The following is a 19,529-nucleotide window of genomic DNA, read 5'->3' as shown; positions in this document are numbered from 1 at the left end:
CTGAAAAGCAGAAGTTTTAACTTGCCTTGGCCTTTGCTCTGCATTTCTCCTTCAGTGCCCCATCTGTGCTGGCTTTGTGGACAGGCCTGAGTGTGTTCCCTGGCCTGAATTTCCCTCCCAAAGCCCCCTGAGGAGGATGAGGATTTGGTGTGCTTGAGGGGAGAGATGGACATCTGAGCTGTGCCTTGCACAGGGCAGGTCCATGCCCCCCATGGGTGCCATGTGGGGAGACAGCATAGCTCTGCCCAGAGGAGTACCCAGGGCTGCTCGTCCTGAAGCTGTGGTTCACTGAGGCCTAGCTGTCCTCTCCCCTTGGTTGCTGGGCAAGCATGGAGTGCTTGGCACAGCCTTTTATGTGGGCTCAGTATACCCATGGTGTAGCTGCCCCAAGGAGCACTGTCTGTGCCTGGGGAGGGAAGGCACTCAGCGCGTGGCTGGGCACAGGAGAAGCAGATGCTCTTCCCTAGAGCCAGATCAGTTACAGCTGCTCAGTCCAGCTCTGAAATCAGCTGTTGGATCTTTGACCCTCAAGTAATAACATCAAAAGGGAAACTCTGATTTCCTGTTTTCTCTTTGCTAGCCAAGTGCCCTGCTGTAAGGCACCTTATCTGCTGGTTTCATGTGTCCTGTAGCTCCAAGTGATGCTCTTGCTTCTGGCAGGGAAAGAAGAGGAAAATGCTCAGATGCCAGGCCTGAGCCACCTGCCCTGGGCACTGATTCTCATTCTCAGGTTGCCCAGGGAGGTGTTGGATTCCCCCTCCCTGGAGGTGTTCAAGGCCAGGTTAGATTCTCCTCGAGGAACCTGGTCTAGTGCAAGGTGTCCTTGCCCATGGTGGGAGCACTGGAACTAGATGACCTTTGAGATCCCTTCCAACCCAAGCCATTGTATGCATCTCTGAGCCCATGAATGGCTTCTTCCTCTCCCAGAGTGCCATCCACTTCCAGCCATGCATTCAGTTGCTTTTGGGTGGGGGCTGGGGATTTTGGACTGAGTTTGGAGAACTTTATCTTGCTGCTGGTGAACTTCAGTCCAGGGTTGGATTTCTGGGGTTGGTTACTCTACGCTCAGAAGAGCAGGTGAGGACACAGCCCTTGTCCCTTGTCCAAAGCAGCAGGGAGCTGTGACCCTGCAGTGCCCCTCTGCCCTTGGGTCAGTGACAGATTTGATCTTGCTTTTCAGGGAGGGCAATGAACCTGGGGACTCCGCCAAGATCACCTACAGGGAGCTGCTGCACAAGGTCTGCCAGTTTGCCAACATCCTCCGCAGCCAAGGTAGGGGGCTGAAGCAGTGGGGGCCTGGGAGGCTGGGGAGGCCTCAGCCCAGGCTGGCAGAACTTGGGCTGGTTTGTGGTGTGGCTGCCAGGCTGGTGAGCGCTTCCCTGCAAAGCTCTGCGCTTCTCCCTCTGGCGCCAGCGTTGCCAAACAGGGTTGGGTGTGGGTTTGCTCTGCAGCATGCTTTTGGAGATTCATCTCTGGTTCTGGCTGTGAAAACTAACAGTTCTGGCCGTGTCAGCTGTACAAGGAAGGGACCTGTGCTCCAAACTTCCTGCTCTGGGGTTTCCCCAGTGGGCACTGGTTACGTTTCTGCCTCCTTCGGCGACAGCGTGGAGTGTTCACTGCAGCCATCTTACAAGGGCTTGAAAAACAAACCCAAGGCTGGCTCAGCTCTAACTCCAGCTGAAGCTTCATTGTGTGCATCTAAATGCTGCTTTCAAGTCAGGAGTTTCTCTCTGTGCCCTGGTTTTGCACCTGCAGTGTGCTCGTTTGGACTGAAGCTGTGTTCATGTGCCCTCCGCAGGTGTGAGAAAAGGCGACCGCGTTTCCATCTACCTGCCAATGATCCTGGAGCTGGTGGTAGCCATGCTTGCCTGTGCCAGGATTGGAGCCCTGCACTCCATTGTGGTAGGAACAAGCCCTTTGCCTTGCTCTGGGTGCTGAGCTGTTTGAGGGAGAGCAGAGGGCTTGGAAGGATGGGTGCTGACCGTGAGATAGGTGGAAAGTAAATCAAGGTGCTGCTGTTTCCTAGCCCTTTCCTGCAGCTCTCTCCATCAGTGCCTGGTGGTATCACTCACCACGGGTGAAGTGCCCAGCAGCTGTTGGGTGTTTTGGGTTGGTTGCTCGTGTTCTTGCTGACGTGGCTGTGTGACCTCTGCCAGTTTGCAGGTTTCTCAGCAGAGTCCCTCTGCGAGCGGATCCTTGACTGCGGCTGTTCTCTCCTCATCACGGCAGGTAAAACGCCTCTGTGCCCCTGAGCCACGGCTCTGGCCTGCCTGAAAGCTCTCAGATTTAAAAGCCAGGTGCACTTGGAACTGGCAGTGCTGCAGCTGAGCTGCTGCAGGGTGGATGCTCTGCTTGTAGCTGTGCTTGAGTGCTGCTTCCCACTTTGAACATCCCACGCAGCAGGAGCAGCCTGTCTGCTTTGTCCTGCAAAGCATGATGCCATCAGCTGCTGGTGACGTGTTTCCAAACACTTCTCAGCCATGTTCCTCCTCCATATCAGCCAGGTCTTTGCAAGATGTGCCATTTGTGAGGCAGCCCAAAGAGGGGAATTCCCTCCCTTCCCAACTTCAAGGCCATCTCAGCCTTGTGAAGCAGACACCAAGCAAGCAGTGGTGTTTGCACAGAGGCCACTGCACTGCCCCAGAAATAGTGCTAAAAAGAGTGAGTTTATTAAGAGAATCATGGAATTGTTAGGGTTGGAAGGGACCTCAAGGATCATCCAGTTCCAACCCCCTTGGCTAGAGCAGGTTGCTCACAGCCACATCCAGCCTGGCCTTCAAAACCTCCAGGGATGAGGCTTCCACCACCTCCCTGGGCAACCTGTTCTAGTGCCTCACCACCCTCATGGGGAAGAACTTCTTCCTAACATCCAATCTCAATCTCCCCATTTCTAGTTTTTTCCCATCCCCCCCAGTCCTATCACTCCCTGACACCCCAAAAAGTCCCTCCCCAGCTTTCTTGGAGCCCCCTTCAGATACTGGAAGGCCACAGTAAGGTCTCCTTGGAGCCTTCTCTTCTCCACACTGAACAGCCCCAGCTCCCTCAGTCTGTTCTCATAGGAGAGGGGCTCCAGCCTTCTGATTATCCTTGTGGCCACCAAGCTGCAATCTCTGTTCTGGCTGCATTGGATTATTTCCCACAGACTGTTCCCAAGAGACATGTCAGGTCAAATTGGAACCTCTCCCAGGGAAGGAATTTCACCATTTGTCTTGGCATCTGTTTCTCTAGGCCAAAAGGGTGGATTAGGAAACCTTTTCCATCAGCTGCCTGCCTGCTTTCCCTCAGTGCAGTGCATGAATTGTGCTGTGCTCTCCTGGAAGTGCCTGCTGCCTCCAGCTCTCCCAGGCTGTGAGGCCCTTCTCTCTTCTTTCCCCTTTTACAGATGCCTTTTACCGAGGGGACAAGCTGGTCAACTTGAAGCAGATTGCAGATGAAGCCCTCCAGAAATGTAAAGAGAAGTAAGTTTGGATCCCCTTGTAAGAAGGGCACTGCTGCTGGACTCACAGAATCACAGAGTGATTTGCATGGCAACCTTAAAGGTCCTCTTGTTCCAACCCCTGTGCCATGGGCACCTGCCACCAGGCTGCTCAAGGCCTCATCCTTGCCTTGTCTTGAACACCTCCAGGGTGGAGGCAGCCACAACCTCCCTGGGCAACCTGTGCCAGTCTCCCCACCCTCACTGGCAAGACTTTCTTCCTAATATCCAGTCTGAATCTCCCCTCTTACAGCTTGAAATTACTATCCCTTGCCCTGTCCTGTCACTCCTGATGAAGAGTTGAAGAGTTCCCTCCCCAGCGTTACTGTGAGGCCTTCTTTAAGCACTGCAAGGCCACCAGAAGGGCTCTCTGGAGCCTTCACTTCTCCAGGCTGAACAACCCCAACTCTCTCAGCCTGGCCTCACAGCAGAGGGCTTCCAGCCCTTTCATCATGTTTGTGGCCTCCTCTGGCCCTGCTCCAACAGGTGCCTATCTCTGCTGTGCTTGAGGACTCCAGAGCTGGCCCCAGCACTGCAGGTGGGGTCTCAGCACAGTGGAGCAGAGGGGCCCAAACATGAGCCAGCATGTGCCCAGGTGGCCAAGATGGCTCCAGCATCCTGGCCTGGGTCAGGAACAGTGTGGCCAGCAGCACTAGGACAAGGAAGTAATCCTGGGGGAATGTCCTTTCCAAGCTGACAGACACCGAGCTTGTGTGAGACCAAATGTGGTCTTGTAAGTGAGAGCAGGCATGAGAATTCAGGGCAGATGGTCTGCATGGGAGAGAGTCCAGCTCTTTAAAAGCATTTCAAACTCTGAATGTTGAAAGCATGGGTTCATGTGTCTGTAAAAGCAGGTAACTGCCAGGACAGATGTGATCCTGGAGCTGGGATTTAATTCATGGAGACAGTGTACCCCTGAAAGGGCTGAGGGAGATCAGATCAGGTCAAGCTGCATTGTGTTGGCCCTCAGGAGGGGACAAGCACCCAGTCCTTCTCTGTGGTGTATGATGTGGCTTTGGAAGCCTTTCCTCTTCTGATCAAACAGTTGATCACAGCTGGGGGTTGAAGTAGCCACTTGATGTTCCCTGGGTGCTGTGGGAAGTCCTGTTTGTGGCCACAGGCAGGCAAATTGGAGATTTCCAAGGAATCTCCCCAGGAGTGACCTGTGAGAGAGGCACCTGGGGGTCCCTGAGTTCCCTGGAACAGCATCTGTGTTCCCTGGAATGATACCTGATAAGCTGTGCACAGACCTTTGCTCTCCTCCAAGCCCTCTTCCCTTGGCTGCTGTCCATTGGTGGTTCCTGGTGTGCCTGGAGTTTGCATGGTGCCATTTGCTCCACAACAGCAGCTCAGGGCCCCAGCTCTGCCTGCAGTGGCACCAGTAAAGCCCCCCAAGGGCTCAGGCCTGCCTGGCCAGACTGATCTGAAGGTCCTGCCTTTTGCAGGGGCACCCTGTTGAAAAGGTGCATCGTGGTGAAACATGTGGGGAGGGAAGAGGCAGCAGTGGATGGATCATGCAGCAGGTCTCCTCCTCTCAAGAGGCTGTGCCAGGATGTACAGGTATGCTCCTGGGGGTGTATTTCATTGCTGTGGGCCTGAGCCCAGCACATCAGTTGGTGCAGAACCACTGCAGTGCTTCTCTCCTCTGCAGTGCTCCTCTTTGATTCCTGTTCCTGTTTTCTCCCTTCCTTGCTGTTCTTGCATTGGGAGTGGTCTGAGAAATGATTTCTTTGCCTTCCCAAGATCCTCTCTGTGCTGTTTCCTTTACCACCATTGCTAGCTGCCAGCCCACAGCACCCCCCCAGAGCAATGGGGTGGACCTTCCAGAGGCTCTAGGACAAAGAGAAGATGCCCATCTGTCTCTGCTCAGTGAAGGACTAACTGCCACCAACCTGACAGCAGCAGCTACCCAGGGTGGGGATTTATTCCAAGCAAAGCTGACCCAGCACTGTGCCAGGCCAAAGTGATGCCTGGTGGGGGACATAACACCACACAGCTCCTTCCTAGGCTTTGTGAATGTTCTTGTAGAAAGAATGTGCCCACACTCACCCAGAAAGGGAGGACCTCCTCCTCCAGGGTACCCAAGAAGGCATCACTCACCCATCAGAGGCAAGGGCTCACTCCAGGAGGTAGATACAATGGAATCACAGACTGGTTTGGGTTGGAAGGGACCTTTAAAGGTCACCTAGTCCAGCCCTGCAGTGAGCAGGGCTGACTTCAACTAGGGCAGGTTGAAGTCATCCCCAAGGATTCACACAGCAAAAGGGGAGGGGAGGCCTTACTCAAGCCCAGGGGGGCTCCTGGGGCACATCCTGATCCAAGAGCAGAGTCCCCACCTGCATATCCACTTACTCCAAGGAGGACCACTTCAGTTCAGCTCTCTGCTGGGGCTGTTTATAGCCTGGTTGAGTCTGAGCTGTGCTCACTCTCAGTGGAGGCAGGAGTATGGGAGGGGCAAACTAAGAGTCTGAAACCAGGACAGCTTTAATGGCTTTTAGGCCCTCAGCCTTGGGTGCCCTGGTGGATGGCAGGCCCACATCTGCCACACTAACCCTGTGTTTGTCTCCCCCTCTGTGCAAAGACTGATGTCACCCTGCACTGTAGCTGTGACAGTGGCAGCAGGAGAGGCAAACCAGGAGGTTTGTGCTTGTGATGTGGGTTCAGCACAGCCCCCAGCACAACAGCAGTGAGAGCAGTGCAGTCCTTGTGTGGCTGGCTCAGGAGCTGTCAGCTCTCAGGGCTGGGCCCTTCCCTTGCAGCTCAAAGCAGATGAAAGGCTGTAGGCCTGGGGGAGGGGGGGAGGTGGATGGAGGAGAAGATGTCATGGAGCTGAGCTCCTGAGGCTGCTGTGCAGTCCTGCTGTGTCTGGCAGCTACCAGCTGCCTTCAGCTGCTCAGAAGGCAGGCTGATTTCAGCTGCCTGACAGCTCCTTGTCTTCTGTCCCTGTGTGCTTGGTGATTACTTGGACTGGCTTATGCCCAGGCTGCTGCTTGCTCAGAACTGGGCTGTGTTTGGAGAGCACATGTGAGCTTTGGGCCCTGCTTTCAGAAGGGATGATCTGTGCACATCCCTGGAACAAGAAGTCCAGCAGATCCTTGGAGTTCATTTGGTTTTTTCCCTCAGCTGTGCTGATTTGGTTGGGGTGTTGCTGGCCTCCTCTGCTCCTTCTCTGGGAGAGGGCAGCTGCCAAGGGCTGGGAAAACTGGAGCAGGGCAGCCCCTTCCTGTGTGAGGCTTCCCTGGTCAGGCTGTAGCAGAGAAGTCTGCTGTTGGGAGGGGAAGTTGTTGTGCAGAATGTCCCAGGAGGAGGGAGGAGGCTGCAGTGGTCTCTTCCCTTTGGCCTGTTGCTGCTCTGCTGGTTCAGACACCTTATTGAAGACTTCTTTCCCTCTGAGTAGGCTTTCTCCATGCTGCTGGCTTGTGCAGGGCTCTTGGAGTGTCTGTGGGCTGTATGCTGCCTCTGTCCTTCTGTACCCAGCTGCCCACATGCAGAGGGTGGCCTCTGTGACTTGCCAGGGAGGATGGCAAGGGAAGATGGTGGATAAGGGCAGGAGTTTGTTCAGAGGGCATCTCCTGGCCTGGCCCTAGATCGAAGCACTCCCCAGCCTGCTGGGATGCTTTCCCAGCACCCAGGCCTGTGGACTTCCAGCTGCCTGCCTGCAAAGCCTGCTGTGGGTCCTCCCCTTCTCGACTTTCACACCCTCTTTGTGGACTTTTAACAGGAAAAAAAGGCTGAGAGCTCAGAGAGACTCCATCCCAAGGTATTTACACAGAGCTCTGCCTTCCTCCTCCTGGCACCTCCCTCCTGCTTCCCCCTCCAGCGCTCCAGCTCCCTAACTGCTCCGGCTGCCCGGCCACCCCTGCCCTCCTAACCGGGTTGCCAGCAGCTGCATGTTAGCCATAGAGCCCCCACTGCTTGCCAGGGCTGCCCACCGAGTCTGGGCCAGTGCAGTGCCACCAACTCTGCTGGCAGGAGCAAATCTGTGTCCTGGAATGCTGATGGGGGGAAGCAGGGAGCCAGGGGATGCCCTGTGGGCGTTGGGGCACCGCTTCAGCTCTGCCTTTACAGAGCAGCTCAGCTCTCACCAGGCACTTCCCTCGGTGGTGAGGCTGGCAGGGAGCACCCACAGTCTCCTCACTGCACTGGGGGGCCACAGGCAGCAAACCTGCTGCTCTGGACCCAGCATGCAGGCTCTGCCTGCCCCAGCCCAGGCAGGCAGAGGTGGGCCTGACCTCGGGGGCTGTGTTCTGTGCCCTGGCTCTGACCTCCTCCATGGGGCACTGGAAGCTGGGTGCTGAAATGGAGGGCAGTGATTGAAAAGCTGTTGGATGGGCTGGTGTGAGCCTGTCTTGGGCTTATGTGGACTAGTGCCTTGCTGGCAGCTCGCTGTGGGGGGACAGACCTGTGGAAACAGCTTCCCCAGGTAAAGCCAGGAGCCCTGGACATCTGGGAGGGCTTTGCATGTGGGCAAAACAGTTTGGGTTGGAAGGGACCTTACAGGTCCTCATCCACTCTCCCCTGCCTTGGGCAGGGACACCTTCCACAGGTTGCTCAAAACCTTGTCTGACCTGGCTTTGGATGGCTCCAGGGATGGAGCATCCACAACCCCTCTGGGCAGCCTGTTCCAGTGGCTCACCCCCCACCCTCTGAGGAATTGCTTTCTTCTGGCTAATCTGAGTGTCCCCTGCCCAGTGTGGAAGTGGTGCCCCTTGTTCTATCCCTGCACTCCCTGATGAAGTCCAGTCCCCATCTTTCCTGTAGAGCCTTTTTAGGTGCTAGAAGGCTGTTACAAGGTTTCCTCAGAGCCTTCTCTTCTCCAGGCTGAACAACCCCAACTCTCAGCCTGTCCTCACAGCCCCTTGACCATCTTCATGGCTCTTCTCTGGACCTGCAGGTCCACCTGAGGTTGTGCCCAGCAGGTTGTGCTGGGCTGTCAAGCAGTGTCCCCTGCACCACATGTGCAGGAGCTGGGTGCTGGGGTTCTGGTGCCTCCAGATGGCACAGGAACACCTTCAAGGCTGCAGAGAGTCACCCTTTGACACTGTGGCTGCTCTCCATAGCTGTGGGGACTCTGTAGGAGCTCTGCAAGGAGCAGATGTGGCCCAGCTGGGAGCTGTGAGGCTCTGCCCAGGCAGAGATGTGGGAAGTGGAGGTGTGTGATGAGGCTGGGGAGTGCTCCCCACTGTGCCACCCCCAGGCTCCTCTGAGGAAGGGCAGAAAGGTCAGATGGAGCTAGGTGTGGAACTGACCTGTGCCACCCCACAGAGGTAACCCCCAGCACAACTCCTGGGTGACCTCTGCCCATCAGCCACAAGCCTTGGTGGCTCTCTTACAGCTCTGCTGTCTTCAAGCAGCTCCTTTGGGCTGGCTGGGTCTGTGTTGGAGCAGTCACTTCCTACCCTGACATCCTGAGAACAGATCTCCTGGGGTCTGCAGGGCCAGGCAGTGTGAGCCCAACGTGTTCCTGTTTGTCCTGGGCCATGCTGCTCTGGAGGGCCCTGCGTGGGCCTGGTGGATGTCTGGCTGTGCTGCTTGGCTGTTTGCAGCTTGGGGCAGCAGCAGCTGCTGCAGGCTCTCTCCTGGCTGCTGCTGAGAGGGTTTCATCAGCCTTACCAGTGGACTGGACAAGCTGCTTCGGGTCTGGCAGCCAGACTGTGGCTGTGGGCTGAGGAGAGGAGCTGCAGGAGCGGGAGCTGCAGCTCTGGTGCATGGTTTGCAGCAAACAAGTCTGGGGCAGAAGCTGTGCTGTGAAGGTCTGCCTCTGTGGTCCATGACAGAGGGGAGGTCGGGGCTCTCCTCTCTTGCTGTTGGGTGGGCCCGTTTCTAATCCTCTGCTTCCCTCAGACCCCCTGGAACCCAGCAGTGGACGTGTGGTGGCAGGAGCTGATGAGCGGCGCCGGCAGCGAGTGCGAGCCCGAGTGGTGTGACGCGGAGGACGGGCTCTTCATCCTCTACACCAGCGGCTCCACCGGCAAGCCCAAGGTGTGCTGCCCAGCCCCCCGGGCTCCACCAGCACGCCTCAGCTGTGCCCAGGCTCACCGTGGGAGCCACAGGGCGGGCCGACGGGGTCACTGCTGCTGCTGGAGCTCGGGGATGAGCGACCCTCCTCTTGGCCTGGGAGGGGGAGGGCCCTGCTGGGAGCTTGTCCTGAGGGTTGTGTGCCTTCTCCTGCCAGGGTGTGCTGCACACAGTGGGCGGATACATGCTCTTTGCTGCCACCTCCTTCAAGTACGTGTTCGATTACCAGCCTGAGGATGTGTACTGGTGCACTGCCGACATTGGGTGGATAACCGGCCACTCCTACATCACCTACGGCCCCCTGGCCAACGGGGCAACCAGCGTGCTGGTGAGTGCTGCCTGCGGCTGCCTGCCTCATCCGGTGGCTGCAGGTCTGTGATGAGCCTCCTCTCACTCCAGGCGCTGCTCTGGGAGGAGGGGTGGCAGTCCCCGTGGAGGGCACGGCTGGCAGGGAGGGGAGCTAGCCTGTGGGTGGCCACAGCTGGGTGGGGAGCAGGGGGTGATGTTCTCACTGCTGCAGCGGATTTGACAGCCTGCTTTTAACTCCCTTGGCAGCCTGCAGCTGTAGCTTGCAGACAGATGAGGGAGCCAGAGGCCTGTCCCCAAGATCCCCGGGGAAACGGGAGCAGGGACATCGGTCTCTCACTGCGGGGGGGTGGGGGCAGGGAGGGCTCTTCTGGGCTTCTTGGCACTATTGGTTATGGTTCTATTGCTGTGTCTGGGCCTCTCACCCTCTGTTGTGTGGGCAGGGTCACTTGGGCTGGGGGGGACTGTGTCACAGTGGTCACCCCAGCTGCTAGGGTGCTTCAGGGTCCTGGTTGACAGCAGCTGAAGATGAGCCAGCAGTGTGCCCAGGTGGCCAAGAAGGCCAATGGCATCCTGGCCTGCATCAGGAACAGTGTGGCCAGCAGGAGCAGGGAAGTCATTCTGCCCTGTGCTCAGCACTGCTTAGGCCACACCTTGAGTCCTGTGTCCAGTTCTGGGCCCCTCAGTTTAGGAAAGATGTTGAGATGCTGGAAGGTGTCCAGAGAAGGGCAACAAAGCTGGGGAGGGGTTTGGAGCACAGCCCTGTGAGGAGAGGCTGAGGGAGCTGGGGTTGCTTAGCCTGGAGAAGAGGAGGCTCAGGGGAGACCTCCTTGCTCTCTCCAGTTCCCTGAGGGGAGGTTGTAGCCAGGTGGGGGTTGGTCTCTTCTCCCAGGCAGCCAGCACCAGAACAAGAGGACACAGTCTCAAGCTGCACCAGGGGAAGTTTAGGCTGGATGTTAGGAAGAAATTCTTCCCTGGGCTGGTTTCACCTGGGCTGGCACTCCTGTGAGGCCATGCTGGGATCCACCTGCTGCTCCCAGTGGTTCTCAGCTCCTCCTGCTTGGGAGGGCGCTGCAAAGCAGCAGCATGGGGCCTGGCTGTGTGACTGCCCTGTCTGCTGCTCAGTTTGAAGGTGTCCCCACCTACCCCGACGCGGGGCGCGTGTGGAGCGTCGTGGACAAGTACAAAGTGACCAAGTTCTACACGGCGCCCACAGCCATCCGGCTGCTGATGAAGCACGGGGAGGAGCCTGTCCAAAAGTGAGTGCCAGTGCCCAGTGGCATGGGGGTCCCTCCCTCTGGCACCTTCCTCCCTGAGCAGCAGCTTCCTCAGCCTGCACAGGCCGGGAGCTGCTGCCCCCCGCACGGCCACGCTTCTGCGCCCCCAGCGCCGGCTGCGTTGTGGCTCAGCTGAGCGACCCTGCAGCTAAGCTCAGAGACTGCAGGTTGTCTTCCTGCTCCTGACCCAAAGCTCACAGAGGTGTGCTGGGCAGACAGACCTCTTGCCTGCTGCTCCTTGACCCAGGGAAGGAAGAGAGTCAAGTGGGAGCTCGGGGTAGAAGACCCCACGATCACAGAGGTCTCATTTCTTCCCTCACGGAAGAGGGCTGAGAAGGGCCTGGACCATGCCCGAAGCCCCAAGCACACCTTGGGTGCCCAGGGGTTGCTGCAAGCTGACAGCTGCTGCTCCCCCTGGCCTGCTGAGCCCCTGCCAGCCCCCTCCTCTCTGCAGGCACAGCAGGAAGACGCTGAAGGTGCTGGGGAGCGTTGGGGAGCCCATCAACCCTGAGGCCTGGCTGTGGTACTACCGCGTGGTGGGAGAGGAGAGGTGTCCCATTGTGGACACCTTCTGGCAGACAGAGACAGTGAGTCCTCTCCTGGGTGTCCCTGGGACCTCTTTCCCTGGTGCTCCTTGCAGGGTGCCTGGGCAGCTTTGCTGTAGTGTTTCTTTGGTTCTGGGTGGACCCCTTGTTTTGCTTGCCTAGGAGACTCCAGTGTGGCCTGCAAGCCTTGATTCCCCTTCTTCTCTTTCTTTCCTGGACCTCAAACGTGCTCCAAAGGGAAATACTTCTCTCCAAAGGGTCCCTGCCTGTCTGCTCTGGACCCTGCTCTCCTCCCCCTTTCCCTCTCCCAGCAGCTCCAAAGCTTCAAGTCCAAACACAGGCTCCCTGTCCCCAGCTGTATCCTTCCCAAGGCCCCATCTCCACAGCTGCCCTGAGCAGCCTGCATCAGGCTAGGACATGATGTGACCAGAGCTGATGCAGACGGCTGTGGGACAGGGTGGCATGGCCCAAACTCACCCCATTTGGCCTCTCTTTGCAGGGTGGCCACATGCTGACACCCCTTCCTGCTGCCACCCCCATGAAGCCAGGCTCTGCTGTGAGTACCTCTGTTCTCCTCCCCAGGGGCAGGGAGGGCTCCCAGGGCCATGCCAAGGCACCAGAGGAGTGGCTGGCACCGTGTGTCCTGGGGCCTGGTGGTTACCAGCCTGGCAGGGTGGTGATGGGATGGTGGTGTGTGCAGGGAGGTGGCCACCACCCCACTTCCCAGGCCTGGCCTCGCAGCTGCGCTCACAGGCCCCACGTGCCACAGCCTCTTCAAGGCTGCTCTTGCTCTGCCTCCCCCTCCCTCTGCCTGGGGGGTTTGATGCCTGGGCTCACCTCCATGTCTCCTTGTCTCTGGTCCCCATGGCAGACATTCCCCTTCTTTGGTGTGGTCCCTGCCATCCTGAACGAGTCGGGGGAAGAGCTGGAAGGAGCAGCAGAAGGCTACCTGGTAAAGAAGGGCTGACCTTCCCCCCCTCCCCTGGCTGGCTCCCCACGAGCTGCAGGACCTTCCTGGGAGCTTGCACACACCTCTGCTTTGGCTCCCCAGGAGGGACCTCCTTGGGTGGCACAATTCCCTTCACTGCCATAACTCACTGAAAGTTTTGTGCTGTAAACAGACTGTTCAGCTACTCCTGGGATGCATTTGCACACATGGGTAGGGCAGAAGGACAGGAGCAACATGTCAGCTGAGCTCCCCCAAGCCAAGCCTGGTGAGACTGTCCCAGTACTGGACAGGAAGGGTCTTGAGTGTCATCAGCAGGAGCAGGGAAGTCATTGTGCCCTGTGCTCAGCACTGCTTAGGCCACACCTTGAGTCCTGTGTCCAGTTCTGGGCTCCTCAGTTTAGGAAAGATGTTGAGATGCTGGAAGGTGTCCAGAGAAGGGCAACAAAGCTGGGGAGGGGTCTGGAGCACAGCCCTGTGAAGAGAGGCTGAGGGGGAGCTGGGGTTGCTTAGCCTGGAGAAGAGGAGGCTCAGGGGAGACCTTCTTGCTCTCTACAACTCCCTGAAGGGAGGTTGTAGCCAGGTGGGGGTTGGTCTCTTCTCCCAGGCAGCCAGCACCAGAACAAGAGGAAACATCACCAGGGGAGGTTTAGGCTGGAGGTGAGGAGGAAGTTCTTCCCTGGCCATTGGGATGTGCTGCCCAGGGAGGTGGTGGAGTCCCCATCCCTGGAGGTGTTCAAGAGGGGTTTGGATGTGGCACTTGGTGCCATGGCTTAGTCAGTCAGGAGGTGTTGGATGACAGATTGGACTTGATGATCTCTGAGGTCTTTTCCAACCTTAGTGATTGTATGATTCAACCCATGACTGCCTCTAGCATCTCCACCTCCACCCCACCCGTCTCCACCTCCACCCCACCCGTCTCCACCTCCACCCCACCCGTCTCCACCTCCACCCCACCCGTCTCCACCCCACCCGTCTCCATGCGGAGCTGCACTGTTGGTTTTCATAGAGTCATTGAACCATTAGGGTTGGAAAAGCCCTTTAAAGTCATCCAGCCCAGCCCCTCTCTGACTCTGCCAAGGCTGCTGCTAAAGCATGGCCCTCAGCACCACCTCTCTGCCTCTTTTAAACCCCTGCAGGGCTGGGGACTGAACCTCCTCCCTGGGCAGCCTGTGCCAGTGCTTGAGAACCCTCGCAGTGGGGAAGTTTCCCAACCCAAGCCTCTCCTGGTGCAGCTTGAGGCTGTTTGCCCTCCTGCTGTCCCTTGTCAGTAGGCAGTGGCCAGTTCTGCTCTCCTGGCTCAGCTCTGTGTCTCTGCCCCCCAGGTGTTCAAGCAGCCCTGGCCAGGAATCATGCGCTCGCTCTACGGGAACCACCAGCACTACGAAACCACCTACTTCAAGAAGTTCCCTGGCTACTATGTGACAGGAGATGGTAAGGTTGGCTGGGCAGCACCTGCCTTGCTGTCTCCTGGCCTCAGAATGCCTCAGGAGCTGCTCCCAGGGCTGGCTCTGCCCCTGAGGCTGTGGTTCTGGCTCTTGCAGGCTGCAGGAGGGATCAGGATGGTTATTACTGGATCACGGGGCGGATCGATGACATGCTCAATGTTTCTGGTGAGGACCCCTCCTGCCTGCCCTGGGGAGCACTGTGCTGCCTGACACTGGTGGGGAGACTCTGGGGGGACACTTGTGCAGCCACTGCTGACACTGGTTATAAAAAGCCACCTGGCCTTAAGGAGGAGGGTTCTGCATCCCTGACTCTGCTCAGCAACCTCCTCTCAGCCTGGAGCTAACTGCTGGCTCAGGGCTGGTTCTGTGACTTGGTAACTTTCTGCATCCTTTCCTCTGGGGGCAGCACACTGGTGGGAAGGAGCCCTCTGTAAGCTCTTAGAGAAGGTCCCTAGCCAGCTGAGGTGCCTCTACTGAAGGATGTAGGGCCACAGGGAAGCAGAGGTTGGGGAGGACAGTGAGCTCCCTAATCCCACCTGCTGCTCCATGGAGGGCTACCCTTGAAGCTGGATCGTGCTTGGGGAGCTGTGTCTAGGTTCTCCCCCCTCTCTGGACTGAGTCTTTGAGATTCAGCTGCTACCCTGCCTGCCATTTCCCATACACTGTATTTTATAGCCCCATCTCCCCCTTCCTGTTGTCACCCACAGATCATAGAATCACAGAACTGTCAGGGTTGGAAGGGACCTCAAGGCTTAGCCAGTTCCAACCCCCCTGCCATGGCCAGGGACACCTCACACCGCAGCAGGTTGCTCACAGCCACCTCCAGCCTGGCTGCAAACACCTCCAGGCAGGAGGCTTCCACCACCTCCCTGGGCAGCCTGTGCCAGGCTCTCACCACCCTCATGGGCAACAACTTCTTCCTAACATCCAAGCTGAATCTCCCCATTTCTAGTTTTGCTTCATCCCCCCCAGTCCTGTCACTCCCTGACATCCTCAAAAGTCCCTCCCCAGCTCTCTTGGAGCCCCCTGCAGATCCTGGAAGGCCACAATTAGGTCTCCTCAGAGCCTTCTCTTCTCCAGACTGAGCAGCCCCAGCTCCTTCAGTCTGTTCTCCTAAGAGAGGTGCTGCAGCCCGCATCTGGCCAGCAGGAGCTGCTGTACTGAGCTCTGGGTCAGACCTGATCCTTTCATCTCACCAGCAGTGCTTGGTGCTCCACCACCTGACCGTTCTGGGAGCTGCCCACCTTCCCGTGGCTCTCTGGCCCAGGGTAGAGCAGCCTGCAGGAGTGGTTTGTGCCCCAGCCCTGAGGTGTGAGGGGTTCCACTTCCCCAGGGTGCTGAGCTGCAGCAGGGCATGGCAGGGCTGGCTGCTGGGCTCTGCACACCCAGCCTCTTCCTCTGCCCCATCCAGCTGGCCTCAGGGGCAGGTCTCCTCCTGCCCAACCCAGCTCCTGCTCAGCCTGTGCTGTGTTTAATCCCGTGGCTGTCAGCAGCCCCTGGGCTGGTGCAGGAAGGAGCCAAAGGTGGGAGGGAGAGCAGCAAGGGAGGTTGCCTTGCTCCAGGGCCAGCAGCAAGGGCAGCTCAGCCCCTGCTCTGCTGAACGAGCTCCCCTCTCCAGCTGGGGTCTGTCCTCAAGCTGATGGATTCAGTGCTCTCCAACCTGTAGCTCGGGGCCTTGCACCCCTGCAGAGCTCTTCCTCCCGGCTCTGGGAGGCTGCAGGACCCCAGCCCCCCGCGGCTGTGTGGAACATTGTTTCTCCTGGCTTCCAGGCCACCTGCTGAGCACCGCAGAGGTGGAGTCGGCCTTGCTGGAGCACACTGCCGTCTCAGAGGCTGCCGTGGTCAGCCACCCACACCCCCTGAAGGGGGAGAGCCTCTACTGCTTCGTGACCCTGAGGGATGGCCACGAGTTCAGCAAGAAGCTGGCAGATGAGCTGAAGAAGCAAGGTAGCAGCAGCAAACTGCTGGGGAGAGGGCTGGGCAGGTGATGGAGGGGTTAAGGGCTTTGGGTGCCTGTGGGGTGGGGAATGCAGCCTGGACAGCTGTGACAAGGTGTCCCCTCTGAAGAAGAGAACATGGCTGGTGAAGACTAAAATCAGTTCTGCCAGCCCTGGGCTGCTCCTGTGATGCCATCTCTGCCTCTCGGTAGCTGGCACCCAGGTGAAGAACTGGGGCACCCAGCTGGCTTTTGTTTGCAGCAGGGCTCTCACAGCTCCCACTGCTCTCCCAGGGGGACTTTGATTTGCTGAGGACTGTTGGGGAGCTCTGGGGCAGTGCTCTGCCTGTTTGTGCCCTGGTCTCAAGGGCCATCTTTCACTGGCACAACAGGCTGCAACATTTAGCCATGAAACGGAGCCATGGCAGCTCCTCCTCTGTAGGAACCCAGCAGTGAACCTCAGTGCTCTGCCAAAATGGTAATGGGGGTTGGTGTAACCACTGCAGAGGTCTCTTGAGGGAGAGGCTGAAGAACTGAGTGCCTTTGCCTTTGGGAGGATGTTTTTATAGCCCCCTTGGCATTGCAGGTCCTGCTGCCAGGCTGCCCAGGAGCTGGGCTCTGCCTGGCTCACTTTGGTCCTCCTGTCTGAAGAGGACATGTGTGGCACCTGCCAGTTCCTGCAGTGAAAATCTCTGCTCTCCTTTGCAGTCAGAGAGAAAATTGGGCCCATAGCAACACCTGATTACATCCAGTATGCTCCCAGCCTGCCCAAAACCCGCTCAGGTAAGGCCCAGGCACACTGCTGGGACAGGGCTGGTTCCTGCCTGTGGGAGGAAACCAGCCCTAAGCTGCTTGCCCAGGGACTCTGGAATCCTTGGGGGAGCAACCTCAGGGCAAGCAGGGTGCTGCAGGTCTGGGCACTCCCCACTCCTGGTGAGGGTGCAGAGCTGTTCCTGACTGCTGCTTCCCCTCCCTGTCACACACAAAATCAGAGGGGTTGAAAGGGACCTCTGGAGATGGAGTCCAAGCCCCCTGCCAAGGCAGGTTCACCTAGAGAGGGTCACACAGGAAGATGTCCAGGAGGGTTTGGCATGGCTCCAGAGATGGAGACCCCAGCAGCTCTCTGAGCAGCCTGCTCCAGTGCTGGGAAAGGTTCCCCCCCTGGTTAGCTGCAGCTGCTGCTGTCCCAGCTGGGCCCTTTACTCCTCCTCCTGTCCTTACAGGGAAGATCACCAGGAGGATCCTGAGGAAGATTGCCCAAAACGACCAGGAGCTGGGGGACATCTCCACCTTGGCAAACCCAGGTGTCATCAAACACCTTTTCAACAACAGATGTGACACTAAACAGTAGCAGCAGGGCCTGCCCCTGCCCAGCAGAACTGTGGTGGCAGCAGCAGTCGTCCCTCCCAGGGCTGCCCCAGGAGGGAGCCTGCAGCTCCCGAGCTGAATGTACAGACAGCAGAGGAGGGAGAGCCTGTGTCTCACTACCCTGCCCATGCCTTGGAGGAGCACCTGCATCATGCTCCAGCTGGCCATCTACAGCTGAGGCTCCCCTCCTGCAGAGGGGCTGCTCCCTGTGCAGCACCTCCTTCTTGAGCTGCAATTGTATTTCCCGGGGGGTGGTTAAGTATTAACTCCATGTCGCCGAGGGGCCCTGGTGGAAGGAGCAGTGGGGTGGGAGGGGAAGTGGTGCTGGGGTCACTGGGGGCAGGCAGGGCAGGGGCAGTTGCCACTGCCCCCAGGCCTGCAAAGCTTCATCTGTGCTTGGAGTGTTGCAAGCTGCAGGACAACTGAAGGCCAGGCTCACAGAACCGAGTGGCTGAGGTTTGGTCTTGCCTCCACCACCCAAGCCTGTTGCTAGCAGAGGGCTCCTGGCCTGGGGGGGGGTAGGGCAGAGCTCCAGGGAGCTTTGAGCAGCTTTAGAGCAATTTGTTACCAGGATCAGTTCCTTCTGCCTGGTGTGGTTTGCCCAGTCCAGGGTCCTGGTACCATGGACGTGGTAGGGAGCGTGGGCTAAGAGGACAAGTCTTGGTCTGACCTGCTCCACAGGGCTCTGCTTCCACCCACTCACAGCTGAACTCAGAAGTGTCCTCAGGTTGGAGTGGGTGGTGGATACCAAAGGCTGGAGGAGAATCAAAGCCATGCAGAGAGCTTTCCCCACTGCCAGCAAGGCAGGCTCTGGGCTCTCACCCCCCCCCACCACTGCTGCAGCAGAGAGCAGGGGCAGGCAGGGCTGTGGCACTCCCAGGTGATGCTGCCTGTCAGGAAAAGATGGCTTAAGATATTTCAAGGTAGCTTTTGCTTAAATCTGGCAGGGCTTGATGATGAGGGGAGTCCAAACCCCCAGACCTCTAGCCCAACAGCCTCACCACCACCAGGGCACTGCCAAAGCCATTCTTTCACTGAATCCCATTGACCTCCAGCCCTGGGTTGAGCTGGACCTGATCCCTCCTTGTGTGTGTGTGACAGCTGCCTGTGACCTGCTGGGTGTTGCACTTAAACCAAAGCAGAACTGGGCTCTCAAACTTGCTGCAGCAGCTGGGGGGGTGAGTGCCAAGCTCCAGGCTTTGCCCACAGAGCTGACCTGGCTGGGCTGGAAGCTGCTGCTGAGCTGGCTGCTCCAGGCAAGTGGTGTGGGTGCTCTGGGGGGCTGCTGTCCAAGTCCCAAGCCTCACTTCTTACCTGCTGCTCTGACTGGCACAGCACTTGGCTGTGATCTGTAACCTCAAGCATGTGCCAGTGTCCCACATGCCCCCCAGGGCTCTGTACCAGTGGATTGTGCCACCTCCTTGACAAGGATTCCTGCATCAGCTCTCCTCCTCTGTTCCTCTTCATCTGTGCTGTGATGGGGACTGGAAACAGCTCAAGTTTTATGCAAAAGGGAATAAAATTCAAGGAAACAAAAGAGCAGCAGGCTGAGAGCATGCCCAGGGGGGCAGTGGGTCTGGGGGACAGAGGGGTGCTCAGCTGTTGGACCTGCTGTGCCCCACCACTGGGGTGGGCTTTTGGGAAGGAGCAGCTTCCTGCCCTCTGAAGCTTCTCCATGGCTGGGGCTTTACAGGCTCTGACTCTGCTGGGGCAAGGCTGGAGTGCTGGCTCCAGGGCTGGAGCCTCTGCCTGGCTCTCTCTGGGCTGCAGCCAGCTAAGGCCAAGGAAAGCTGGAGCCAGTGTGACACCTGCCTGTCACCAGCCCCCAGGCAGGACCAGTGCCAGGGAGCCTGGCAAGCAGCCCTGGAAGCTTGGGGCTGTTCATAGCTCCCTGACCTCCACCAGGCACCACCCTCTCTCTCCACCAGTAGCTCAGGGGGCCTGTCCCAGTGTCCTCCCAGCCCCAGCTAACCTCCTGCCCCAGCAAACCAGTCACAGCTGCAGGCTGAGAGCATTTCCTGCTGGAGCCTCTTACCTGGCAGCCCTCAGCCAGCAGCTCTCCAGCCCCTGGTGCTGCTGGGCCAAGGCTGTGCAGCTGAGTGGGAGGACACATCCCCAGCAGTGCTGCAGGGCCTGGGCCCTGGCTTGAGCTGTCCCCATGTGAAGGGCCCTGCCTGGCCTGGGAGAACACCTCCCCTGTGCAGCTGGGC

The 19,529-nt window shown here is 58.2% G+C and overlaps 1 protein-coding gene across 3 annotated transcripts in view; it reads left to right on the top strand.

The window, feature by feature from the left end:
- Positions 1–17,409, top strand: part of ACSS2 (acyl-CoA synthetase short chain family member 2) — a 35,508-nt gene extending 18,099 nt beyond the window's left edge. Inside the window, exons 3-19 of one of the 3 annotated variants that reach the window (XM_054173441.1) lie at positions 1,181–1,272; positions 1,799–1,902; positions 2,157–2,229; positions 3,383–3,458; positions 4,921–5,035; positions 7,197–7,235; positions 9,320–9,457; positions 9,651–9,821; positions 10,925–11,058; positions 11,531–11,663; positions 12,121–12,177; positions 12,493–12,573; positions 13,893–14,001; positions 14,112–14,180; positions 15,786–15,962; positions 16,660–16,734; positions 17,175–17,409. In XM_054173441.1, the coding sequence (XP_054029416.1) occupies positions 1,181–1,272; positions 1,799–1,902; positions 2,157–2,229; positions 3,383–3,458; positions 4,921–5,035; positions 7,197–7,235; positions 9,320–9,457; positions 9,651–9,821; positions 10,925–11,058; positions 11,531–11,663; positions 12,121–12,177; positions 12,493–12,573; positions 13,893–14,001; positions 14,112–14,180; positions 15,786–15,962; positions 16,660–16,734; positions 17,175–17,302 (1,771 nt within the window). In that variant the 3' untranslated portion in view covers positions 17,303–17,409. The remainder of the gene's footprint in view (positions 1–1,180; positions 1,273–1,798; positions 1,903–2,156; positions 2,230–3,382; positions 3,459–4,920; positions 5,036–7,196; positions 7,236–9,319; positions 9,458–9,650; positions 9,822–10,924; positions 11,059–11,530; positions 11,664–12,120; positions 12,178–12,492; positions 12,574–13,892; positions 14,002–14,111; positions 14,181–15,785; positions 15,963–16,659; positions 16,735–17,174) is intronic. The other 2 variants (XM_054173439.1, XM_054173440.1) reach the window with 2 other exon arrangements.
- The last annotated feature ends 2,120 nt before the right edge of the window (positions 17,410–19,529 follow it).

The sequence above is a fragment of the Dryobates pubescens genome, chromosome 26 (genome assembly GCF_014839835.1).
Source record: "Dryobates pubescens isolate bDryPub1 chromosome 26, bDryPub1.pri, whole genome shotgun sequence".
In the NCBI taxonomy this organism is placed as follows: Eukaryota; Metazoa; Chordata; class Aves; order Piciformes; family Picidae; genus Dryobates; species Dryobates pubescens.
Note: the sequence above shows the minus strand (reverse complement) of the source record. Positions and strands in the feature narration are given on the sequence as shown.